At 40.3% G+C, this 27,591-nt stretch overlaps 1 protein-coding gene across 1 annotated transcript in view; it reads right to left on the bottom strand.

Annotated features, from left to right (window-relative positions):
• UBE2D1 (ubiquitin conjugating enzyme E2 D1) overlaps positions 1 to 18,617 on the bottom strand; it is a 45,837-nt gene extending 27,220 nt beyond the window's left edge. The window contains exon 1 of the mRNA XM_049855346.1: positions 18,376 to 18,617. Within this exon, the coding sequence (XP_049711303.1) occupies positions 18,376 to 18,399 (24 nt within the window). The 5' untranslated portion in view covers positions 18,400 to 18,617. The remainder of the gene's footprint in view (positions 1 to 18,375) is intronic.
• Between the last annotated feature and the right edge of the window lie 8,974 nt (positions 18,618 to 27,591).

Consider the following 27,591-nt stretch of genomic DNA (forward strand, 5'->3'; position numbering starts at 1 on the left):
CCATAAAGATGTTTACCTGTGTTTTATCAGCTATGTAAAGGCATTCAACTGTGTGGATCATAAAAAATTATGGATAGCATTGGAAAGAATGGGAATTCCGGAACACTTAATTGTGCTCATGAGGAACCTGTACATAGATCAAGAGGCAGTTGTTTGGACAGAACAAGAGGATACTGCGTGGATTAAAGTAAGGAAAGGTGTGCGTCAGGGTTGTATCCTTTCACCATACTTATTCAATCTGTATACTGAGCAAAATAATCTGAGAAGCTGGACTATATGAAGAAGAATGGGAAATTAGGACCGGTGGATGACTCATTAACATCCTGCCTCATGCAGATGACACAACCTTGCTTGCTGAAAGTGAAAAGGACTTGAAGCACTTATTGATGAAGATCAAAGACCACAGCCTTCAGTATGCATTGCACTTCAACATAAAACAAAAATCCTCACAACTGGACCAATAAGCAACATCATGATAAACAGAGAAAAGACTGAAGTTGTCAAGGTTTTCACTTTACTTGGATCCACAATCAATGCCCATGGAAGCAGTGGTCAAGAAATCATAAGACACATTGCACTGGGCAAATCTGCTGCAAAAGACCTATTTAAAGTGCTGAAAAGCAAAGATGTCACCTTGAAGACTAAGGTGCACCTGACCCAAGCCATGGTATTTTCACTTGCATCATACGCATGTGAAAGCTGGACGATGAATAAGGAAGACAGAAGAACTGACACCTTTGAATTGTGGTGCTGGAGAAGAATATTGAATATGCTGTGGACTGCCAAAGAATGAACAAATCTGTCTTGGAAGAAATACAACTAGAACGCTACTGAGAAGCAAGGATGGCAAGACTATGTCTTACATACTTTGGACATGTTGTCAGGAGATATCAGTCCCTGGAGAAGGACATCAATCTTGGTAAAGTACAGGGTCAACCAAAAATAGGAAGACCCTTAACCAGATGGACCAACACAGTGGCTACAACAATGGCCTCAAGCATAACAATGATTGTGGGCATGGCGCAGAACTAGGAAGTGTTTCATTCTGTTGTGCATAGGGTTGCTATGAGTTGGAATCGACTCAATGGCACCTTACAACAATAACAACAATGGTAAATTTTATAACATATAAAATTTTGCAACATAATAACAAGTAAAAAATGTGAGTACTTACATAGGTAGATATGTATACTATAATGGGAGTGGGAAGGCATATGGGAGTATACCAAACCAAACCCAGTGCCATCGAGTCGATTCCGACTCATAGCGACCCTATATGGGAGTATATGCATGTGCATATATATTTGCGGGCACAGGTATACACATGTCTGTATGTGCTGCATATATAGTCACATGTACAATAAAGCACATAGGAAACACAGTTATGAATACTTCCTAGACATACTCAAGTGACTGATTTACTGGGTTTGAAGGCTCAGGACCATAGTCTCATGGGACAACTAGGTCATTTGTTATAACTTAGTTCATAAAGACAATATTATACATCCTAGTTTGGGGAGTAGCATGTGGGGTCTTAAAAGCTTGTGAGCAGCCATCTAAGATACAAGTATTCATCTCTTCCTGTCTGCAGCAAAGGAGAGTGAAGGAAACCAAAGACTCAAGGAAGAAATTAGTCCACAGGACTAACAGCCCACATGAACCACAGCCTCTTCTAGCCTGAGACCAAAAGAACTAGATGGTGCTCGGCTACCACTATCAACCGTTCTGACCAGGGACAAGACAGTTAGAATGGGACAAAATGTAGAACAAAGATCAAATTCTTAAAAAAAAAAAAGACCAGACTTACTGGACTGATAGAGACCAGAGGAACTCTGAGACAACTGCCCCGGCAAAAAAAACCCAAAAAAACAAAGAGCCTTTTAATCTGGAACTAAAGCCACTCCTGGAGGTCACCTTTCAACCAAATAGATTGGGCTATAAAATAAACAGTTAACACCTATGAGGAATGTGCTTCTTTAAACAATCAACTATACAACACCACATGGTCAACATTTACACAAAAGCAAAGATAAGAAGCATGGAGGGGCAGGGAAACTGGACGGATGGAAATGGGGCAGGCAGGGTAGAAATGGTGAGTGTGCTGACACATTACAGGGATTGTAACCAATGTCACAGAACAATTTCTGTATGAACTGTTCAATGGAAATCTAATTTGCTATGTAAACTTTCATCTAAAACACAATAAAATAGTAAAAAAAGAACAAAACCATAAATCACTCTTTCTGGCACTGGTGATTATGAATTTTCCACCACTCTCCCTGTGGATGTCGGGCCTTCACTTCACAGGCACGTGGCCTCCCCAGGCTTGGGTCCCACCCTCTCTTGGGGCTGCTTCTTCTCATTTGACACCCCCTCCAAAAGGCTGGGTATAGTAGGCCCTTGGCCCTTCATATACCCACCCACGCTCCTCTCGTCTACTCCCGTTACTGAATGTTTTGATCAAATATTCTGTTGAGGAATCCTGATTAAAAGGGGAGAATACACAGAAGTGAATTTCAAATTCTCAGTGGAATCCAGACTTTATGGAGCCAATGATGCTGGATGAACCTCCAAAATGATTGCCCTGAGACAATCTTTAAACCTTAAATTTCAAACCCAAACTATCCCCTGAAGTCTCCTTTAAACCAAACAATGGTTTAGCTTAATTAGTAAAGTATGTCTGCCTTAAGCATTGTGCTCTTTTAAAGAATTATCTATGTGGGATCAAACTGACAACAGCAATTCAAAAGGTTAGACAAGAAGCTTAGAGGGCAGTATGGTTATGCTAATGGTTGTGGAATAATTTGGAAAAGATAGTGAGAATGGCTGCACAACTTGAATGTAATCAATGTCACTGAATTGTACATGTTGAAACTATATATTTTGCTGTGTATCTTTTCACCAAAAAGTTAAAAAAAAAAACAAAAACACACTAAAAGTATGAAAAAGCAATCCACTGAGTTGGAGGAGGGGCCCTGGTGGTACAGTGGCTAAGAGCTTGGCTGCTAACCAAAACGTCAGCAGTTGAAATCCACCAGCCACTCCCTGGAACCTCTATGGGACAGTTCTACTCTGTCCTGTAGGGTTGCTATGAGTTGGAATCAACTTGACAGCAATAGATTTGGTTTGGAGTTGGAGAAGATATCTGCAACATATGCGTCTGACACAAGACTCATGTCCAAAATATGTGGGGGGGAAAATCCCTACACATCATGAAGAAAAAGTCAGACTCAAACAGGCACTTTACAAAGGAGGCCATTCAAATGGCCAATATACATATAAGAAAAAAAAAAATATGAAACCTATTGCCTCGAGTCAATTCCAACTCATAGCGACCCTATAGGACAGAGTAGAACTGCCCCACAGAGTTTCCAAGGAGCACCTGGTGGATTTGAACTGCTGACCTTTTGGTTAGCAGCTGTAGCTCCTTAAGCATTACGCCACCAGGATTTCCACATATGAGAAAGGGCTCGGCAAATTAAAACAACAACACTACGCTGCTACACACCCAACAAAAGGGTTATAATGAAAAAGAACAAAATACAAGGACTGGCAAGGATGTGAAGCAACTGGAACTCTCATATGCTGCTCGTGGAAGAAGAAAACTTACAGTAACCACTAAAGATGAACACAGGAATATTCTATGACCCAACAATTCTACTGCTAGGTATGTAGGTAACAGAAATGCAAACATATGCTCACCATAGCCACATCAGAAACAATCCAAATGTACAGCAATGGTAGAATGAACAGCTTGTAGCATATTCTAGCAAGGAGAATGAATTAACTACAACTCCATGTAATGAAATGGATAAATACCACAAATATGTTAGCAAAAGAAGCCAGAAGGAAAAAAAAAAAAAGGTACATACTGTATGGTTCCCTTTAAATGAAGTTTTAAAACAAGCAAAATCTAATCTATGGTGATAGAGGTAAGAATAGTGATTGACCTTGGGGATGGAGGTAAAGACAGGAAAGAGAAGAGAGGTCCTGGTTCTAGTTCTTGAGCTGTGTGTGTTTTCACAGGCGTGCTCACTGTGAGAAAATTCATTAAGCTGTACACCTGTCATCTAGGTATTTTATGTATGTATATTAATACTTCAACAAAAAGGTTACATTAGAACTTTTTAAAATGGATTTCACCATAATGAGTAATCTAATGAGGACCTGGCTTCCTTGCAGAAGTTGGGCATTTTTGCAGATCGCTTTCCTGCATGCAGTCTTACCCTTCTCTGGTCAAAAGTGACCAACTTGTGAAAGAAAATGGGGACCAGCTAGCTAGCTCTACAGTGGGGATGAAGAAGCTAGGTGATGCCATCTTAGATAATATCAAAAAGGTAAGCAAGGTGTGATGAGATTAATTACTTTTGTGTGTGGCCTTTCTGGCCATGGTCTTCTAACTCCCACCTAGATGACCGTGTGATAGGGTTAACTGTGGCCTACCAAGGGTAATGCTCAGTTTTGCCTTAAAAGAGAGCCAATTCCAGAGCAGAGAGGAGGATCCTACCACCACCGAGGAAGAACAGCCAGGAACAGCGAGTGCATCCTCTGGACCCAGGACCCATGAGCTGAGAAGCAGGAGACAGGCAGAGAGAGAGCCAGCTGTAACCCTAAAGATGGTGGGAAACAGTGGCAGGAGAGACCCAGCAGCATAGATCTAGCAGCAGAAGACAGCGTGGTGGGCTTCCTGGCTCACAGATCGAGAAAGCTGAGTGCCTCCGGGCAGAGGCTGAGGGCCAGGGAGAGGCGTGCCTGCAAGCCTAGCTGGGGAGAGGCTCTCCTGATGGGAGACTGTACCCCGAGTGTTCTCGAGCCTGAACTGTAACTGTTACTGCCCTAATAAACTCCATAATTGTGAGTATGGTCTGTGAGTTCTATGTGGCCACTGCAATGAATTACAGAACCTAGTACAGGGTGCTGTGGGAAAGAGAGTTGGTGTCAGAACCGGTAGAGATGGCATCGAGATGAGGCGTGTCTGACCTCCACCTCACAGGAACCAGCTTTGGGCTGCCGATTTTAGTTCTCCTTCTCCCTTGTGGGGTTGGATGATGTCAGACACCTCCCCCATGCTGTTTTTACACAAGGATATATAGAATTCATATAATATAAAAGATGGCTACCAAACAATGAGATGTTATAAATGCATACATAAAAAACTCATTACAGTAAGTACACCATGTATAAATGCATATATATATTTGCATATACACCTTTCAATTTCCAATGACTTTTTTAAATCTAAAAATGAAATAAAAAAATACACAGTTCCTTCCTTTTGAGAAAAAGTAAGTTTCACACAAACCAATCCTATACTTAAACATAAATCAAGCAATAAATATCAAATTGGTCAAAGTATGACCAAGACAAAAGTAGTTTGTGTCAATGAAGCAATTTTCTATTTTAATATGATTTACATTCAAATCAAGAAACTAGTGAAGGATGTCTAAATTTTAAAGTAAAACCATAAAATAAAAAAAAGCTGTTGCCGTCAAGTCGATTCCAACCCATACTGACCCTATACCAAAAACCAAACCCAGTGCCCTCGAGTCAATTCCGACTCATAGCGACCCTATAGGACAGAGTGGAACTGCCCCATAGAGTTTCCAAGGAGTGTCTAGGGGATTCGAACTGCCCACCCTTTGGTTAGCAGCTGTAGCACTTAACCACTACGCCACCAGGGTTTCCAACAGTGACCCTATAGGAGAGAGTAAAACTGCCCTATAGTTTCCACGGAGCGGCTGGTGGACTTGAACTGCTGACCTTTTAGTTAGCTGCTGAGCTCTTAACCACTGCAGCCGTAAGATATATTAATAAAAGGTGGATTAAAGAATATTGTCCTTAATATCATGACTGGACCTAAAAAAATTAACATTATAACATCACAAAGACAAATATTTATGAATTTATATAGCCTTACATGGCTAAGTACCTCTATTTTAGTTCAGATTTCTATAGCAAACTAGACACAAAGTACTAAAAGTTCTGAAAATGAAATTTTAAATTGGCACAGATGGCATATTTATAACATTCCCACAACATGCTGAGTGCTCTCCATAAAACCAACCTAGACACAGTCCCTGCCTCTAGGGAACTTAAATCTAAAAGTAGATGAGGTAGCCCTAATGAAAGAAAGTAAACAAATAAAAGGGAACAAGAGAATGTAAGAGAAAAGGCCCAAATTAATCGCCCAGCTCCCAGAGGGGTAACCGTCCAATCTGAATAGTGGGCAATGAAAGCCAACAAGTCGGAGCTGCCTTATGTACCAGCAGACTTTAATGTGATTCTCTGTGCAGTAAATATTCCCTAAAAAATTCTGCTGATCAGACTGAAAATGTTTTGTTGTTTTCTAGCATCAACATCCAGAAGATCTACATCCTGGTAGAAGATATACACCCCACTGGGTATATGGTAAAGGATGTTAAACAGTCCATACACAGGAACTGATCTACAGCCCCAAATTTAAATTACTGAATCCAAAGCATATGAAACCATTATTTCAAAACTTCTAGCTCAACAGGCAATAAATTAATATGGGATCTTTACCTCAAAACTCCTTAAAAAAAAAAGATGGTGAGCCTTATTTTTTTTAATAACATTTTACTGCGTTTCCCGTGAAAGTTTACACAGCAAATTAGGTTCCTATTTGACAATTTCTATATAAATTCTTCAGTGACATTAATTCCATTTTTCATAACGTGTCAACATTCTCTTTAATTCTGTTTTGGTAGTTCCATTTCCAGTACTCTAGTTTCCCTGGCCCCTTATCATCTTTGCTTTAGAGTAATAGTTGACCTATTGGTCTCATATAGATGATTTCTTAATGGAGCACTGTACTCATGGGTAATACCCATTATTTTGCATACCAATCTGTTATTTTGCTAAAAAGTGACCTCAGGGGATAGTTTCAGTTCAAGGTCTAAAGAGTAGCTCTGGGCAATAGTCCCAGGGAGTCCTCTGGTCTCACCTCATCCAGTAAAGTCTAGACTTTTTAAGAATTTGAATTCACAGTGATTCTTACTGAATTACATTTTTGATGTTGTCTCTATGAGCTACATTTGGTTTGCCTGTAAATAAATATTTCATGGGCTTTTCAGGCCAGACCCTGATCTCCTTATCCAGCTGACTAAAACTATTTCAACAGAAAGACGTCAAACAATTGTCAGAAATGTTTCCAAATGCAGTCTCATTAAGCCTTTAAGTTAAACCACATCTTTATTTTAAACAATGTAGCTTCTTCCTGGAAGACTTCAAAAGGCTGACAATGCCCAATTAATTAAATTACAGGCACCAAATTCACTTCAACAAACTGGTCCCAGCTGCTTCGCTGTCTCTTTGGATCTGACACCTCTCTCTCTGGCAAAGGCTGTTTATTAAAAAAAAAAAAAAAAAATGCAGCCAAATTCTACACAAAAAGAATGTGAAGAAACCAACACGATGGTACTATTGACTTTGCCACATCACCGTAATATTTATCAAACCTGAACAATTAATATTATAAAAGTTTGAGGTCAGGATTAGGGATATCATCTACCCAAGTGCTTTATACATAGTATTTCCATCATGGTAATTACATAAGTAAAAATATATCTTAGATGAATCCAAGGTAACTCAGTAAAAACTATATTTCAATCTACTTTATTAAAGTCTGTAGTAAAAATGCATTTATTCATTCCGGTAACCCAAACTCTCAATCTTGGAATCACCATATGATTCCTTTTTCCCTTCACTTCTCACCTGACTGTCCTACCCACTCACATTAATCAGTACCAGGTTTTTCAGATTCTACTTCTGTGCAAATCCCTCCCATTCAAAGGATCCCAGGACTAGGCCGAGCCAGATACCAGAGAAGACAGCGGAGGTCCAAAGAGCAAGAGAAAAATCTGAGAACAGCCAGAAAATAGGCACTTCAGGTAAGGAGCCGATGGTTCAAACCAGGAAGACACTATGAAAGTATCTGGGAACAGACTGGACAGCAGGAAGTAACTGCCTAGACGGATTTGGCCTGATTTGAAGGGCCAAGTAGGGGTAGGCATAGGCAAGTTAGACCAACTCAAAAGCTCCCAGGTGCTACAGACACCCTGCAATTTTCCTCACATATCCTTCCCTTCTTTATATTTCCTCTGCCACTGCCCTAGCTCAGACCCTCCATGGATCTTACTTGAACAGGTACAATGATGTCTTAATTGACCTCTTGTCCTCCTATTCCTCTACCTACACATTGTTGCCAAAAGCATCTTCTTAAAGTATCATGTCAAACCCTTTCAGTGTTTTCCTAGCCTTAAAATAAGATTTATAAATCCATAAAATGGCTCACTAGACCCTTCAACATCTGACTCCTGGTCTCTAACCTCGTATCTACTGACACTGTGCCTCAGTGTTCTCTGCAACAGCCATAACGACTTTCAATTCTTCAAAATGCTATCTTGCCTCTAGTTTCAAACATGTCTTCATTTTAGATACTTCATCTCAGAGAGAATCTATAGGACAGAGTAGAACTGCCCATAGGATTTGCAAGGCCATAATCTTTATGGAAGAAAACTACCACATCTTCTCCTGTGGAGAGGCTGATGGGCTCAAACCACCAGCCTTTCGATCAGCAGCCACGTGCTTAATCACTGTGCCACCTGGGCTCAATTTCTTTTAGCTCTAAGACTCTTAATCACCTCCCCACGACACACACATATACACACGTGCTCACTTTACCTACTTTTACCTTCATGTCAGCATAAACATCATTTCCTTATGGAGGCCTAAGACGGGTTCCAGTTATCTTTCCAGAGAGTATTCTGTGCTTCCCTTTTCATGACATTCATCCAATGCACAAACGGTAAACAACCTTGCTTCTATGAAAGGAAAGATGTATACCCAGAACAACAATTAAGTAAGAATGATACTTCCTGTCTCAAAAATCTTCAATGGCTTCCCAAGCTTCTGCATTAAGTACACATTTCTCAACGTGGGCCTACAAGGTCCTCCACAGTATGAACCTTTACGGTTTACTATTCCCTGATTGCTCCCCCAAAGCAGGACTCTCTCTCCTTTCCAAGCAAGCCAGACACCTACTTCAGTGCTTCCTTTCTGTGGCTCCCTCAACCAACCTGGCCTTTCTAGTCTCAAAATCCTACATATTCTTCCAAACCTATCCCCAATTCCATTTTTTCCTTAGAATCTTTTCTGATTTTCCCCAAATAAATTTGGCCTCTCATCTTTGACTCCTCCTTACTGCTCAAATACTTTGTATTTTCCCTATGGTGCATTCCTAAATTCACCTGGTCATTTTATCACTTTTCTAATCCTTATTAATTTTAAATTCCTTAGGTAATGATGGCTACACCTTACTTTTTTTTATATATTTCCTTGCTGCATTTAGTATATGCCTTATATACAAAAGACACTCCATAAATGTATTAACTCAAATCGAAAAATCTACTATAGGTAAGGCAGTTGCCTAAATATGTGGATAAAAACTATCTTTAACGTACAAAAGACGCATGTGAAACAGATGGAAGCTAAATGGAATTAGAAAGGCATGTTATCTTAGCAGTCCATCTAGTACGAATACATCTTATTTGTATCACAAAGAATCACTCTTTAATCAGAGTCAATAAATCTTTAGAGACTCATTAACTTTATATTCTACATTGTGATGTCAATGTTTATTTCAATTCTGAAATCTCAAAGCAAACATAATTTTAACTCAAGTCTCCCGTAGCTATAGAGCACAATGCCACTGTTCAATATTTATTTTTGTGACCATTTTTGCTCTTTGATGAACAAAAACAAACAGCAAATAATATTTTTTAGGTTTGCTTAAAATTAGGAATCAGAAAGGGCTTTAAAAGTTATCTAATCCAGCCCGTTAAATTTCTAGATGAAGAAAATAAACCTATAATGACTTTCTTGCCCAAGGTCACAAAGCCACCGCTAGGACAAAGCCCGGATGATCTGGCTTCCATCCACTCTAGCATTCTTCCCACCACGATACAATGCTCATCTCCAGACTGTAAAAACTACAGCTTATTATTCTCAACCAACACTGGAGAAAACAAGGCTCCGATACTGAATTAAGGCCATTTGCACATTCTCAGTGATGTTCAAGAGAAACAAAGTGTGAAGAGTGAAGGAGTGAAAAGGAATTATTTTTATCTTTTCCCAGCCTTATTATATCTTACAAAGATTAGAAATGAACACTACTTCATGAGATTTGAGGGGAGTGTTTGTGTTCAAAGACACTCTGAGAGGCAAGAAAAACATGATAGGAAATTACAACTTTTAAAAATATAGCAATAGAATTTTGACACATAATGAAGCGAGCTACAAAAAGCATTTTGAATGCTGCATTATCAATGGCTACCATTTCACAGTAACTGAGAAAGACAGTACTTCAGAGAAAGAAAAAAAACCTGCCTATTTCTTAAACCTACTTAAAGGAGAAACATACCTATAAAATATCTGTTACTAAACTTCATTTTTAAACAGCTCTATCCCTAATGACTGGCACATAATAGGCACTTAACAAATGTTTGTGTAATAAATTAATCTCTTAGTGTTACTCGGTACTATGCGGCATCGGTCTTACAGTGGCAGAATTCCCATTTCCCATGTGAGAGAGCTGGGTTCCATTCCCAGACAATACACCTTACATGCAGTCACCACCTGTTTGCCATCGTCTGTCAGTGTTGGGTTGTATGTTGCTATGATGCTGAACAAGTTTCAGCGGAGCTTCCAGATTAAGACAAACTAGGAAGAAAGGCCTGGTGATCTACCTCCAAAAAGCAGCCAGTGAAAACCCTATGGATTACAACGTTCTGATCCACAACCAATCATGGGGATGATGCAGGATCGGATAGCGTTTTGTTCTGTTGGGCGTGGGATCGCCATGAGTCGCGGGTGGGCTCAATTACAACTAACAACAGCATTCTTGAATACTGTGGCTGTACATCAATGACTATAAAATGCTGCTATTTGTAGTAGAAAACAATGACCCTTTATATCAAATAGAAATGTTGCCATGGCTAGAACATTTTACAATGTGTATATGTGTCAACCTATCTATGTGTGTGTTTGTATGTATACATTCATTCTCTCTCTCCACACACACACACACACACACACACACACACGACATGTATTTTTGGCAAACTGATTTTACCTAAGGATCTAATGCTATTGAACAGTGATTTTCAAACTTCCCTTATAGCAATTGATAACAGAAATTATAAAAAAAATTTACATCACGACCTAGTAAACACACATGCACACACATACATGTGCACAGGCACACATATAAGTAACAAAAACAGGTTTCTTGAAAAATAGTCTTATTACACACAAAGCACCAATATTTTCTTTATTTCACTTTAATATGGTTCTGATCCACTAAGCTGATTGTCACTCCTGTTTTGAAACTCATAAAAGATCAAAAAGAGACTGGGCAGAAGAAAACCTTAGTCTGGCATTTATTCTCAAGGGAAAAAGCCTAAGCTCAACACACAAGGACCAAAAAATGACAAAATGAAATCCAGAAATTATTAAACATTATTTATTCAAAAGCTGCGTTGAGTACCTGAAGGGCTTTAATACTGAGTAAGTTATAAACGCACCACATTCTGGGCCATAAAACAAGTCTCAAAAGTTTAAAAGGAGTCAGATAATACCACACATGTTCTCTGACCACAATGAAATTAAATTAGAAATCAGTAACAGAAAATTATCTACAAAACCCGAAAATGTTTGGAAAACAGTCAACATACTTCCAAACAATCCATGAGTCAGAGAAGAAATCAAAATGGAAATTGGAAAATATCTTTAACTAAATGAAAATTAAAACACAACATATGAAAATTTGGGGGAAGGCCAGAGTTTTACTGGGTTAGAGAAGAACAATGAGCTCAGGTCATCAGGTCTGCCAGGTTCCATCTAGAGCAATTCAACCAGACTGCTCCCAAATTCTGCCCATAAAAGGAGAGTGGCCACCTGGAGTGAGAACGATCAGATTATTTTTACTACTGAGGAAGCTTAAGGTGAAGAGGCATACCCACCCCTCAACCTTGCCCCTGTTGGAGAGGCTTTCTTCAGTCTGAAAGAACACAGGAATCTAAAGAAGCAGTGCGGTGTCAGCGGAGGAGAGGAAGCATGCAAACAGGATAATATGAAAAGAGAGCAGTGGGGGAAATATCCAGAAATGGCCAAGACAGGAGCTTGCAGAGCATGATGGTGATGAGATGGGCAGTCTAGACTGTATACTTCTATGTGGCAGTTTCTTCCCCACCTCCTGGAACACACAGGAGCCACTCATCACTACCTAAACTGTATAACAAAACCTTCACAGATTTATCTCAGAGCTAAATTAAATGCAGAAAAACCTCAGCTTTTCAGAGGCCATCTAGACCAAGGCAGGCCAGAAATAGCGTGGCCTGAGGACCCCTCCAATCCCCAAACCCTGGGAATCTGGGTCATAATATATGTTCCAGTATCTTTTATTCCAGTACCTCACAGGGGTAGAAGGAAAGAGGATAAGCATCACAATGCCAGTTTTTAATTAAATGTAATATCAGTTCATCCAATGTTAAAAAGGGGTGGGGGGAGCTAATGGATTCGTAGACAACCACTAAGTCAGTTTGATGGCTAAGTTATTAGGCTTAACATTTTGATTAGCAGCACTCATTAAATGAAAATACAGAGCACATATGTTTTCTGCTCATATTTCAGGGAACTTCAGCAACTAAGGATGCTACTCTGCTTTACTGGAGGCAATCCCACATCCTGCTTGGTTTGGTTTTTATATGTGCCTGGCTTCTGAAAATAGACATAAACAGCCTCATTTAATTCTATGCTATTTATTTCCATGGAGAAGGAACCTCAGAACTTTGAAACTTTAATAGACTGTCTCATCTTTTTACACCTTTCTTGTGATATAAAAAAATGGAGAGAGAAAAATACATGATACTGGGGGCAAAAGAAAGACTGAACTAAATTATAAACATTTAAAAGCAGAAAAACGCACGCGGTAGCTTAAAAGAATACTTTCTTCCTCTCATCTCAAGGCAAACGATTTATCTATCAAATAGCATAAATTCTACGCTCTTGCCCTCCCCCCCTTTTAAGTAACATCCTCCTTTCCTTGAAAGAACCTGGAGTCTTAGATTTAATCTTGTAATCTGAAAATCCTTCTAACGTATCTGTGCAATCCGAACAGTTGACTATTGTTCAAAGTCACTACAGGAACTAAACATCTATACCAATTTGTAAACAGCTTTTCTAAAATGAAAACTCCACAGTGAAATGACACATTTGATAGAACGTTTATGAACCTACAACGAATTTTTCTAAGTCCTTTTGCAGGAGAAAAATGTAACATGATGGAACAAAGATGTATGAAGCTATGTCATTCATTTAGGATGCAAACGATCCAACGCACATTACTCCACGGAGGAGATTTACAGGGCACAATCAACACGCTAAGGATGCGTCAGAAAAAGTGGTTAAGTATGCTGAGGGCTTAATTACAACACCACTTTACATTTGTATAGAACATTCCAGTTTGCAAACCTCTTATGTCATAATCTCATTGACTATGTCCTTCAGTTTAAGTACGACAGATATGAACCAGTCTGGATAGGAAGGGCTATGTAATAAAGTGGTTAAGAGCATGGAATCTGGAGCCAACTATTTGGTTTGAAATCCTAGCTCTGCCACTTATAAGGTGTGTGATCCTGAATAAGTTATTCAAAATGTCTGTTCCTCAGTTTCCTTATCTGTAAAATGGAATAATAATCACTTTTATCTCTGGGGTCTACTAAGGATTAAACAATTAACATATGTCAAAACCCAGTGCTGTCGAGTCAATTCTGACTCATAGCAACCCTGTAGGACGGAGCAGATCTACCCTATACAGTTTCCAAGGCTATAAATCTCTATGGAAGCAGACTGTCACATCTTTCTCCCTTGGAGTGGCTGGTGGGTTAGAACCACCAACCTTTCTTTCAGTTAGCAGCCAAATGCTTAACCACTGTACCACCAGGATTCCTAACATATGTCACACATACTTTTAACAGTGCCTTGTACCGAGTAACCATTATGTACACACTAGCACTTAGCATGAACATCACCGTATGGATAAAGACACTGAAGCTAGTAAGGCACAGAGCCAGCAACAGAAACCAAACCTTCCTTCTTTTCTCATTTGTTGGTCCGTTCACGAAGGGTTGTAGTTTTTTTAAGTATCCTAAGGTTTTCTGGAAACCCTGGTGGCAGAGTGGTTAAGAGCTACAGCTGCTAACCAAAAGGTTGGCAGTTCAAATCTACCAGGTGTTCCTTGGAAACCTGCAGGGGCAGTTCTACTCTGTCCTGTAGGGTCGCTATGAGTCGGAATCGACTCGACGGCAACGGGTAAGGTTTTCTAGAGTGCCATAAACAGTTAAAAGTGGATCATACAAAAGATTCAGTAGCTAAAAACATTTATAATGTTGTATTTTAATCTACGTTTCTATATATTTTTTAGGTTAAAAAACCAGCTGCCATTAAGTCAACAGCAACTCATGGTGACCTACGTGTATCAAAGCAGAACCGCACTTCGTACGGTTTTCAGTGGATGATTTTTCAGAAGCAGGTCGCCAAGCCTTTCTTCTGAGGCACCTCTGGGTCGACTCAAACTTGCAACCTTTTGGTTAGCAGCTAAGTACAATAAATCAAATGTTCCCTTTGGAAAACAGAACTGAACAATAAGTAATAGTTATCTATGTTGCTATATTTACGAAACAAGTCTTTTGTTTCACTTTTCAAAAGACAGACAAAAAAGGTAACAAACCTATCAGATCACATCATGCTAGTGTGATGACTATGACCTCAAATTCTTTATCAAATTAAAAAACCTAGAAGTAAGTATGTGAAGACGATGATAATGACTTTTTTTGGTTGTGGTTTTTTTCCAAAACATTCAGTATTGTGATATAACATTCATAATTTTAAAAATGATGTTTCCAAAGTTTTTCAGTGATTGAACATACAATTGATTAAAAAAAAAATTTAGAATTAATGCTAGAAAATAACATGCTCAGCTGAAACTGCCCTCTTTCTTCACACATGCTTTAGGTGTCCTTCAGACTTTGTCCAAACTATTTCCCTTTAGTGATTTAGATGGGTGTGATAACATCTTTCACTGTATCTAAAAATAGAGCATGAGTGCATAAATTTATGAGTGGAAATGCAAAACTGGCACAGGTTGTCTAAGTTAGAATATCAAATCATTTAGTATAGTCTTTTTTTTTTTTTACCATAAAAATAAAGGAGCCCTGGTGGTACAATGGTTAAAGCACTAGGCTGCTAACAGAAAGGTCGACAGGTCAAACCCACTCCGTGGTTCCACTGGAAAAAAGACCTGGTGACTTGCTCCCATAAAGATTACAGTCTTAAAAACCCTATGGGGCAGTTCTACTCTGTCCTATAGGGTCGCTGTCGAGTTGGAATCAACTAGACAGCATAGAACAGCAACCATAAAAATATATTTTAAGCAATGATATCCCCATGCTTTGTATATACAAACAATTTTAATTCAAACATCTTTAACCTTTTCATAGTGAAGAAATGTGAAATCCTGACTTTTTAGCATTCTGAAATATGTCAAATCATGCAAGAGATTAACCTTGGGCAAAGCACTCTTCCACGCCAGTCCTCAAATTCCTTCTTTGACAAATAAAGAGAAACTAGAATATCAGTGGTTCTCAACCTTCTTTCCATTCCAGCATATCTGAGGGATTCAACATCTCTCCATTTACAGCCGTGAGGCCAGTCTGGAAATATCCTACAGGTAATTCTGGTACACTACCCTAGAAGTTGTGCCCTGCCTCTGTCCTCTTGAGTCTTAGTACACTGGAGGGTTCTCTGAGGTTCTGCACAGTTCTAAAGTCTGACACTTTTGATACAGTAAGGAAAATTACAACCCAGTGACCTAAAAGTTATGACAGTGTTACTTTAACAGGCTTAAAAAGAAAAGGTCACAAGTTAGTAAACATCTTCATTTACGGGAATATGCAAGATTCAAATTTTTTTTTTTTTTTATAGTGATGGCCTCTAAGAGTGCTTTGTGACCATCCTCATGGCAAACAGCATATCTTACCCTGAATCAGCTTCTAATCCAGGAGGTGGGCAGAGAAGGGAGGAAGAGTAGGCAATCAATCAAAATAATTCCCCCCAGGTTTGAGGGAATGGTTTGAACATGCAAGTAATACAAAGGAGATTTGTGAAAGTTTATCTGTCTGATAACAGAAAAGTGAAGCCAAAGACAGACACATGGAGATGCGATGTTATGTGACCCCAAGCGTCTCCTTCAAAATAACAATCTGACACTGGTCTGACCTCAATTCTATGTAAATAATATTTTTGTAGAGGACAACTTTGTTATAAACTAGTAATAACTAATATTTACTAAAATTATGATGTGGGCATATGCCATATTAAAAATATAAATATAAGCCAAAAACACTGGCTCAGTATGGTAACTGACAAGAGTTACCCAGTGTGATATTTACAAATAGTACCCCTATTTCTTTGAGTATCCATTTATTGTGATTCTGCCGTAGTTAAAAGCTACGGTACATGCAATGTCATGTGAAAAATTCTCACAACTAAGAAAGAAGACTACTGAGTTTTAAAACCTCCTTCGGAAATGTATTTGATCCAAATATGAACCAATACACTACCGTGTAAGGTATGACAAAGGTGCTGACTAGAGTTTCAAAATTAGGGTTCTCTATATGGGAAAAAAAAAAATGTATAATTAAAAAAATGTATAATTACATCATCTTCAAATCTGAAAACATATTACTCAATAAATGCTGATTGCTATATGTTTTGTAGTGAGATGACCCTTAAATGCACAATCAATAACAGTGATTAACAGATTTAGTATCTGAACAACAACAGAAAAATGGCTGGGTCTAAAAGTTGCTGTCCTCTGGGCTTAAGGATGTGACTCAAGATACAATATGTATATCTCTATCACTGCTCTAGCATATATAACTAGTAACCAGCTGCCATTGAGTCAACTCTGATTCATGGTGACCCCATGTGTGTCAGAGTAGAACTGTATACCACAGGGTTTTCAGTGGTTGATCTTTCAGAAGTAAATCTCCAGGGATTTCTTCCCAAGGCACCTCTGGGTGGACTTGAACCTCCAACCTATCGTTAGCAGTTGAGTGCCTTAACCATTAGCTCCACCCAGAGACTCCAACATATACTACTGTTGTAGTGATTTATGGTCGAAAAGTTGATAAACATTCATTTACGAAACACGCTGTCTGTTGGCTTAACTTGCTGAATGCACTCCCCGTTTAAAAATAAATTAGCAGTGTTCCTAACAGGGACAATAACACCTAAAACTCGGGTTAGTGAACAGGCCAATAACCCAACAAGAAATAAAAGTGAACAGAAAGAAAACGCCCAAACCCCAGTTCAGTAACATATTCACATTTGAAACAGTAGCAATGAACAATATGCAAGTGAAGACAACTCCATGCACAGAACAGGGATGGGTAAACATTTGTTAAACGAATATACACATTTCTTCCTCATTCTATACCCATGTGTCAAAGCATCAAACAATTTAATTTGTGTCAGTTTCTGTTGTGTCTCGAACTTTACATATAAGTTTATCATGGGAAAAAAAAACCTGTTTGGCTTGAGTCACCGTGAATCACAGCCAGGAGGTCATCTTGTTGTGTACCAGCAACTATGTTTTCACTACAGCTATGTGACCTCAAGTGGCAGCAGCAGAGGTACCAAAATAGAAGGAGCAGGAGGAAAAGACTGGCTTCTCGGCCCCCAAATGGGCTTTTCCAGCCCATTCGGGCAACTGAGCAACAGCCAAACGCAGAGGAAAGAAAGAACAAATCCAACAGCTCAAAGGAGAAAGGCTGCAGGCCCACCACACCTTCCTAGCCCTCTCCAGGAGCCCGGAGAAGCAAGAACATAAAAGAGGCCGGGCATAAGAAACAGCGTGGAGAAAACAGCGTGACAGGAGCCAAAACTAGCCCGGTGTAGGGCAAAATCCAGCCGTGACCGTGAGGCACAGGTTTTTGGGAAGGTCTGGAGATCGAGGAGGATCTCCAGCCGTCGGCTTTGGGCGCAGCTCCCGAGCCAGCGCGCAGGGGGCTCCCTGTCCCCAGGCATCTCCAGGCACCAGGGACCTGCCCGGGCTCCCACCTCACCTGTCCGCTGCTCGCTGACCCCGCCGGCGCCGCCGACCCCTGGCCTCCTCCCCGGCCCACCCTCCCATCCCGTGCCCTCCCGGCGCGTCTCTCGGGACCCTCGGCCGGGTCTGCGTGGGCAGGGGGCCGATGCCCGCCCCGCCACCGCAGGCCCGGCCCGGGCACTCACTTTCTGAATCCGCTTCAGCGCCATGGGTCGGGGAGGGCGGCGGGGACACCGGCCAGCGGGGGGCGGCTGCGGGCTCGGGGGCGTGGGATGGTCGCGGGCTCGGCTCGCTGGCTGCTTGGCTGGCTCAGCCCGGTGGGTCCCCGGCTCGCCGTTCGCTGGCTTGCTGCGCGCGCCTGTGCCTGTACAGTGTGCGCCCGAGCGCGAGTGTGCGAGTGTGCGGGCGGGGACGCCGGCGAGACTCTTTTGTTTCCGCTTTTGCTTCTGGGAAGGAGCCTGCGTCCTCCCTGCCCGCGCCCCGCCCCGCCTGGCACACTGGGAAGTGTAGTTCTGCGCCCGCTGCTCCGCTGCCCAGGCTGCCCCCCAGGCGCTGGAGGGTGACTAACTGTTGACCTCAACAGCGAACCCTGGGGTTCTAGAGTTAGTCTCTATAGTTTGACTTGGAGCAAGTCACTTAATCTGGAGTTCTCCATTTGTAAAATGGGGGCTAACAAATGAGCCAGTAAAGCACTTACAGAAATTTAAAAATCTTGAGAAAGCTAATGCATTAGCCAGAATGTGCTACAGCTGATCTTGTTATCGTCACAGATTTCACTCTTCTAAAATATATGAATTGCCTCGATTTTTCACTCCACACATGCACAACTCGTGCCTATTAGATGACTTCTTACTTACCTACTTAGTTCCTAATGTCAGAGAAAAAAGGCGCCCTTTACGTCCAATGCTAATTCAGCATACGGCAATGGGTCTGGGTACTTTTCCCAAGCTCCTCCTTGAAAATTACCCCTTCAATTCTGAATTCTTCCCTTCAACCTCACCATTGGTTCCTTCCCTTCGTATTACAGTACCTGCTGAACAGTCCACTGACACTCCTTCCCTCAACACTAGGGACTTGTGTAACCATTAAAACTTGGCGTCTGCTCTCAGTCTAGTGGAATTAGTTTTCACCAGGATCACTCTTGAATTTCTAAGTACCAAATCCAATTCACTACTTATTCTTCGTGATGTTTTTGCAGCATTTAATTGCTGGCCATCCTTTTGCTTTTCAAAAGGCTCACTGCCTCTGGCTTCTATATATAGCCCCAAGATAGCTGGGTCTTCTCTGACTTTCCCTTTTCTGTCACTAACCAACAACACCAACCCGTTGCCGTGAGAGTCGGTTCGGACTCATGGTGACCCTATACGACAGAGTAAAACTGCCCCACAGGGTTTCCAAGAAGTGCCTGGTGGATTTGAACTGCCGACCTTTTGGTTCGCAGCCGTAGCACTTAACCACTATGCCACCAGGGTTTCCCATCCTAGTCCAGCAAAGTTTATTCTCAAGTCGCCAAATATACTGTTTGTATCCTTGGTAGCTCTTGATCACTATGCCACCAGGGTTTCCTTTCTGTCACTGTGCCCCAGAGTTCCAAGCCTCTATCCTCTTCACTGTCAGTATATTTCAAGGAGATAAACCTTTCCTAATTCCATGAACTAGAAGGCAGCGCAGGGTGGCTGGAGGAACATGGGGTTTGTAACGGAAGCACTACTACGGGTAGGAGCAGATTATCCAATAGGCAAGGTAAGCACGGGCTTACTTGTGCTTATTTACTTATCTGTAATGGTGAAACCCACGCGAAATTACTCACTACAGATTAGCAAGTAAGCGCAAGTAAACCCCGTGTAAACCCATGCTTGCTTTGCTTACTGGGTCATCGCTCCTGTCAGGGATTGTAAATCTGAAGAGACTTTGATTCTGTAGGAAGGTGCTGTGGGATTAGGAGAGAGACAGATGCCAGTCGCACCTAGAAGCAGAATCTTTGATGTTGTGAAAAAAAATGAAATTGTTCACTACAGATGATTTGGTAAACGAGGTAAGCTCTGTGCTTACTTTGCCTATTAAATAATCCACCCCTGATTCTGGGAAGAAATTCCCACTCTCACACCTACCAGCTGTGCTACCTTGGCCAAGCCATTTAAATGCTTTAAGCCTCAGTTTCCTCATCTTTCAGTAGAGATAATAATCTCTAGATATATTATTGTAGGAATTAATTGGCATTAATAGATGTAAAGTGCCCAACATAGTGCCTGATATATTGAAAGTGCTCTCTATATATTATTTCCTTACTTGTTTTAATCTATATGGTGATGACTATAAAATCTCTTTCCAGCCCGTTCTCTCACACCAGTTTAAGTCTCACATTTCCAAAAGCCTACTGGACATTTCTGCCTTCCTGCCCTGCGGCCAGGAGTCAGAGTCTGTTACTAGAAGGTGAGAGTGGGGAGAGCTTTCCAGGAAGCCAAAATCAATATTTACCATAGCTCACAAAGAACAAGGAACAGAAATCCACTCAAGTAACTTAAAATAAAAAAGTCCAGGGGAGTAAGGTTTTGGAAGAATGATAGAAACAATCAATTAATGGGACCTGAAACTTAACTTGGAAGCTGCTCCCCCCTCCAAAAAACTAAGGGAAGTCTGGGGCCTGGCTACTCTCTTACTTTCCTTTTCATCCTCCTTGCTTCTTTCGGCACACTGGCCCTGCCCTCCTCTTTCTAGCACCTGCCTAGTTTCTGTTACACAGGTTTTAGACTTGCCACAGCCGTTTCTCTACTCTGTTGATACTCTTTCAGTAACTGCCCCGATGCTAAATGGCCAAGCCTTTTAGTATTCCCTAGTTCATATCCGCAAAAGAATCTCATTGGAACAATTCATTATTTTACTCCAGGCTGTAAGTTGTAGCCATTACCTGTCAGTTTGTTGTGCTGTGGTAGGTTTCATATTGCTATGGTTATTATGCTGGAAATTATGCCATCATTTTTTTCAAATACCAGTAGGGTCACTCATGGTAGACGGGTTTTACCAGAGCTTCCAGACTAAGACAGAGTAGGAAGAAAGGCCTGGAGATGTACTTCCTAAAATTAGTTGATGAAAACCCTATGTATCACAACAGCATATTGTCTGATATACCATAATGCTGGAAGATGAGCCATTTAGGTTGGAAAGCACTAAAAATACACAGTGGCCACAACAATTCACTTGAGCATTCCAATGATCATGAAGATGGCGCAGACCAGGCAATATTTTGTTTTGTTGTTCATGCGGTTGCCATGAGTTGGAGCCCACTTGACAGCAACTAACAATGACAAGTTGTTAAGTAGTGGACAAACTATAGGTTGATTGCCATTGTGTTAGGTGGCTACATATTGTTCTATCAGCTTTGTTCGATGTTTGGAAGTACTGTTGGGAAAAGGGACTTCCAGAGAATATCAGGGAAGTCTTATCTCCTACAGAGAGGTGTATCTGGACTATCTTGATGTACCATTTTTGTACTCCAGAGAAAGGGACCCTAAGTAGTTATTCCTTTTTGTAGGGGAGCATGTCCTTGTAAGTGAGGGTCCAACGGTCTAGACATGGGCGGCAGTGGCTTTGCGGAGTTGCATTCCTATGCTGAGAGTCTTGGGATATTATATGGGAAGTAAGGTCATATCCAGCCTCCACCAGTATGAGAAAGCAGTAGTTGCAGGTAACCCATTGCAAGCTAACTCAGAAAAAACTTCCAGGGTCATTCAGTGGACAATTTTGGTCATCTCTTCATAGACAACAAAAATACACATTCAAGTAGGGGCTATGAATAGGGAGGTTTCATTCGAAAGGCAGTAAGAGCCCAAGACAACAGCATCAATTTCTCCCTACTCCAGGCTATCCTACGTGCACACACATCGCGTCATTCCATTGCTTAAAACAATCTCTACTGGATTGTATCATGGAAGTCCAATGCCTCAGCTTAGTGCAAAAGGCCCATAACAATTGGGCCCCAAACTCCTTTTCATCTTTAGCTCCACACATTCCAATTAATTAATTCCATGTGCCTTTGCACACTGCATTCTCTCTGCATAGAATGACCTACCACCATTCACCCGACAAATGTACACACGATTTTCCAGATCCAACTCGAACATTACATGCTCTGATATTCTCTTCTACCTATTCCCCGATGTGGGTTTATTAGTATTTATATTATTCTTTTAATTCCAGAAGCAATATGTCCATACTTTAGAGATATTCTTTTGTTGACTATCTCATTAGACCGTAAATTCTAAGAAAATATAGAAAATGTCTTACTTTTTTTTTAGTGAAGTAAACTTTACATAATGAACTACACAGATCTAAATATAATATTTGATGAGTTTTCACAAATAGATATACCTATGTAACAACAACCACAATCAAGCTATAAAACACTTCCATCACCACAGAAAATTCCCTCGTGTCTGTTTCCAGTCACTCTCCGTCTCAGTAGATTTCTAGCTTCTTCTGATTTCTATCACCATAAATTACTTTTCCTTGTTTTTGAATGTCATGTAAACGGAAAAATATAGTAAATATTCTTGTGTTTGGTTTCTTTCACTTGTACTCTCTTCAGTAGCTGAGTAGTATTCTATAGCATGAATACACTACTTTTTTTTTTTTTTTTACCCCTTATCAAATTGGTGAACATTTGGGTTGTCCCCAGCCTGCGTTTATTATAAGTAAAGCAGTTATGAATATTCTCGTATACCTTTTTTGTTGACATACATTGATATTTCTTGGGGGCTGTCTTAGAAGTCTGCCTACCACAGCCCCTATATCCCACCCCCATGTCACACCTGCCTCACCTTAGTTGAGCTCTGACATCACATACTGGGCCACTGTGTCTCACCCAACTCTGGCATAGACCCCTACCTTGCTTGGCCCCTCCTGTTGGCTTTGAGCCTGAATTATTCAGGAAGGGAAGGAAAGGAAGGGGAAGAAGAAAGGATGAAAAAAACTCTCTAATATATTTTTAGCTATTCCCTTTTACTTATTTTTTAGTATTTGCTCTATTGTTGTTAGGTGCCGTTGAGTTGATTCTGACTCATAGCAACCCCGTGTGACAGAGTAGAAGAGCCTCATAGGATTTTCTAGGCTGTAATCTTTACAGGAGCAGATCACCAGGTCTCCTACGGAGCCACTGGTAGGTTTTAACCACCAGCCAACCATTCAGTTAGCAGCTGAGCACTTAACTATTGTGCCAACAAGGCTCTAGGGATTAAAATATGCATCCTGAACTTAACAGAGTCCATTCAGAGTTAATATTATACCACTTCACATAAAATGTAAGAACTTACAGTAGCATAACCCCCTGTTCTTTGTGCTATTGTTGCAATATATTTTACATCTACAAACATTACAGACCCCACAATCAATACATGTTATAATTTTGCATTAAACAGAAAAAATGATAGCCTTTTATATATGCTCACATATTTACCATTTTGATGCATTTGATTTCTTCACGCAGATCTAAGTTTTCATCTGGTGTCATGTTTTCTTTCATACTGAAGAAATGAAATTGGGTGCTGGCTGGCCGCATTCTCGTCTGGAGCTTGGGGTCTTCTTCCAAGCTTATTCAGGTTGTAGGTGGAATTCAGTGCCTTGCAGGTATAGGACTGAGGTTCCTGTTTTCTTGTTGGTTGTCAGCCAGGTTTTGCTCACAGCAACTGGAAGCCACCCTCAGGTGCCAGCCATGTGGCACTCTTATGATCTGACCGCTTACCTCTTCAAAGCCAACAGGAGAATCTCTGTAGTCTGCTAAGATGGGACCTTATATAACAAAAAGTAGTGGGGGGGGGACTCCAAAAAAAACACAGTTGCCGTGGTATCAAAATGGTGATCTCATGTGTGCAGAGTACAAGCATTCCATAGGGTTTTCAAGGCTGTGAACTTTTAAAAGCAGATCACTAGGTTTTTCTTCCAAGGCCCTTCTGGGTGGGTTTAAACTGCCAACCTTTCGCTTTGTAGTTCAGGGTACACAGGCTCATGCAAGGCAAGGCATTTGAAAACTATTGTTGTTGCTGTTGGGTGTCATCCAGTCAATTTTCAACTCATAGGGACCCCATGTGCCAGATTAGAACTGCTGCATAGAGTTTTCTAGGCTGCAGACTTCGTGGGAGCAGACTGCCAATCTTTCTCCTGCAGAGCCACTGGGTGGGTTCAAACCACCAACCTTTTCATTAGCAGCTGAGCGCTTGACCATTGCACCACCTCAGCTCCGGTTTAAAACAAGAGAGCTTTAAAAAAGTTTAAATTTCTGTACCCCAACCTGGGAATCTGAATCTTAAAAAACAAACAACAAGAAAAATCCTCATCAGTGAGTCCTTCCTTCACTCCCACCCCTATGCGAGAGCGGGATAGGAGTGATTCTTTTGCAACCCAGCACAGGTCAGTGTTCTGAAGAGCTGGTGCTTGGGAATCACAGGAAGGTGGAATGAGATGTTACTAAGATGTAAGAGACTTGGGTTCTGCTAAGAATAAGAATGCTTATTAGGCCAGTGTTACAGATTGAATTGTGCCCTCCAAAAACATGTGCTGTCAATCCTAACCATGCGGTTATAATTCCATTTAGAAATGAGTTTCTTTGTTATGTTAATGAGGCAGTATTAGTGTAGGTTATGTTTTAAGTCAATCTCTTCTGAGATATAAAACAGTAGATTAAGCGAGCAAGCAAACAGAGATGAGGGAATGTAGATGCTATGCCACATGAAGATCACCAAAGAGCCAAGGAACAGAATCTGAAAAGAGACAAGAGCCAACAGAGAGAGTCTTCCCCTAGAGGTGGCACCCTGCATTCGAACTTCTAGCCTCTTAAACTATGAGAAAACAAATTTCTGTTCATTAAAGCCATCCACTTGTGGTATTTCTGTTATAGCAGCACTGGTTACCTAAGACAGCCAGTAATGCTCAAACAGCAGTGTGCAAACCTGGATCCATATTAGAACCAAGTGGAGAGCTTAAAAGTTTTAACATGTTCTCAAATTTTAATATGTATCAGAATTTCTGATTAAGTCTGGAGTGGGACCTAAGAATTCGTGTTTCTAGCAAGTATTCCCAAGTGATACTGGTGTTGCTGATCCTGGGACCACACTCTGAGATCCAGGGCTCTAGATCTTTGCTATTCAAAGTGTGGTCCATGTACAAACAACACTGTCATCATCTGAGAACTTTTTGAAATACACAATCTTGGGCCCCACCTCAGGATTTGCATTTTAATAAGATCTCTAGGTGATTCAGACGAATATCACAATTTGAGATTGGGTGATGGACAGTTTTAACATGAAGCCACCAATATGCAAGGAGCTTCTAAAAATTCTTTTAAAGAGTCTTGTTTAGTAAGTTTGGTGGGGATCTAGAAACTATACTTTTTAAAACAAACTTCTGAGGAGATTCTGATGAAGATATCGATGGACAACACTTTGGGAATATCCACCTTAGGCAAATCTTTAAACCTGTCTCACCCCAATCTCCTCTTTTATAATGAAGGCAATAAATGTTGTATTTGTTTAAAGTGAGTGGAGCTGAAACGTTTGGTGCCCTTGCAACTCAAAGGTCTATTTCTTTTTGTTCTTTATAAAAAATAAAAAAGTTAAAAAGGAAGCTCACAAGTCTGTTTGGGTCTTTCTAGGGCAAATTTACCTCCCAATAGAAGAGAAATCACACCTTAAAAAAATCCCCTTTAATATTTTTACAGCAATAGCTTACACTTTGAGATTGCTTTAAACTATTTAAAGCCTCTCACATGTATTTTCTCAACATGCAAATACATATATAACATATAGCTGTTCAAAATTTTTATTTATTCTTTTATTCTTTCTCCCAGGGTATTTTAAAAACATGATTTGTAGTCAACTACATTAGTAATTTAAAAGAATTGTGGAATGTTTACTATATGTAGGCACTGAGGACATATAATGAAGAAAATAGATAGGTCCCTTACTGTCAAACACTACCTCAGAATCCTGTGGATTGGTAGGGAGGAATGGGATGATGGGGAGTATAAGACTTGTTAAAAGTGCAGATTTCTAGGCATCAGTTTACACTATCGAAGAATGAACAATTCTTGACCTCTACTGGGGGCATTATACCATGCTAGGTGATAAGGGAATATGACAAAGAAAGATTAGAGTCACTGCTACCTTTTAAAAACTTAAAATTTACTTGGGAGGAAGATGTCAAACAAACATATAAGATGGAGTTTGGGGTGAAGAAAAAGTTTGTAAACATAGTGGTCACGATTGCACAACATTGTGAATATAATTAATTCACATTGTGAATTGTATACTTAAAAATGGTTACAATGGCAAATTTTTATCATGTATTTTATGTAATTTTTATCATATATAAATTTTTTTTTAGTTTTGTAAATATATAAAAAACAAAACAAAACAAAAAAACAGTTGCTGTCGAATTGATTCTGACTCATGGCAACCCTATAGGACACAGTAGAACTGCTCCATAGGGTTTCCAAGCAGTGCCTGGTGGATTCTAGCTGCCAACCTTTTGGTTAGCAGCTGAACTCTTAACTTCTACCCGGACTGCTAACCTAAAGGTTGGCGGTTCGAAACCACCAGTGGTTCTGAGGGAGAAAGATGTGGCAGTCTGCTTCTGTAGAGATTTACAGCCTTGGAAACCCTATGGGCTTGCTATGAGTCAGGATGGACTTGATGGCAGTGGGTTTGGTTTTGGTAATATACCTACATATTACTGCAATTGTGCCTTGAGTATTATGCTTTTTTAAGAGCTACATATTTGGGATCAAATTGACAACAGCAGCTCGAATGATTAGACAGGAACTTTAGGGGGTAGTGAGTTTATGTTAATGAGGGAGGAATAACTCAGAAAAGGAGGGTGAGAATGGTTGCACAATTCGAAGAATGTACTCAATGTCGCTAAATGGTACATGTAGAAACTGTTGAGTTGATGTACGTTTTGCTGTGTATATTCTCAATGACAAAGTAAATAAAATTTAGGAGAAAACAAAAACAATACAAACACAACTAATAAAACAATACAAAGAAAAGCAAAACAATACAAAACAAAAATCCATGTGAACTAAAGTATCAGTGCATGATAGTTCTCATTCATTCATTCAAGAACAACAAAAATAAAATATTTTGAGAGCCATAGAGGGTAAGTGCTAAAGAAGTTCAAACAAAGGGCAACATTGTGGACTGTAGGGTAAGGGAAACCTTTGTAGAGGTAATAGAGCTTGAATGGAAGGAAGCACTTGGTTAAGCAGAGGAATGGAGAAAGAAATTTATAACGTAAGCAAAATGGACAAGAAAATCAGCATGATGTGCTCCACGTGGAGTCCAAGGCTCCTGTTGGGGACTAGAAAGTAAATATGACTAACTAGGTCCAATGGGTTAAGATCAGATTGCGAA

Source organism: Elephas maximus, chromosome 16, assembly GCF_024166365.1.
Source record: "Elephas maximus indicus isolate mEleMax1 chromosome 16, mEleMax1 primary haplotype, whole genome shotgun sequence".
Lineage (NCBI taxonomy): Eukaryota > Metazoa > Chordata > Mammalia > Proboscidea > Elephantidae > Elephas > Elephas maximus.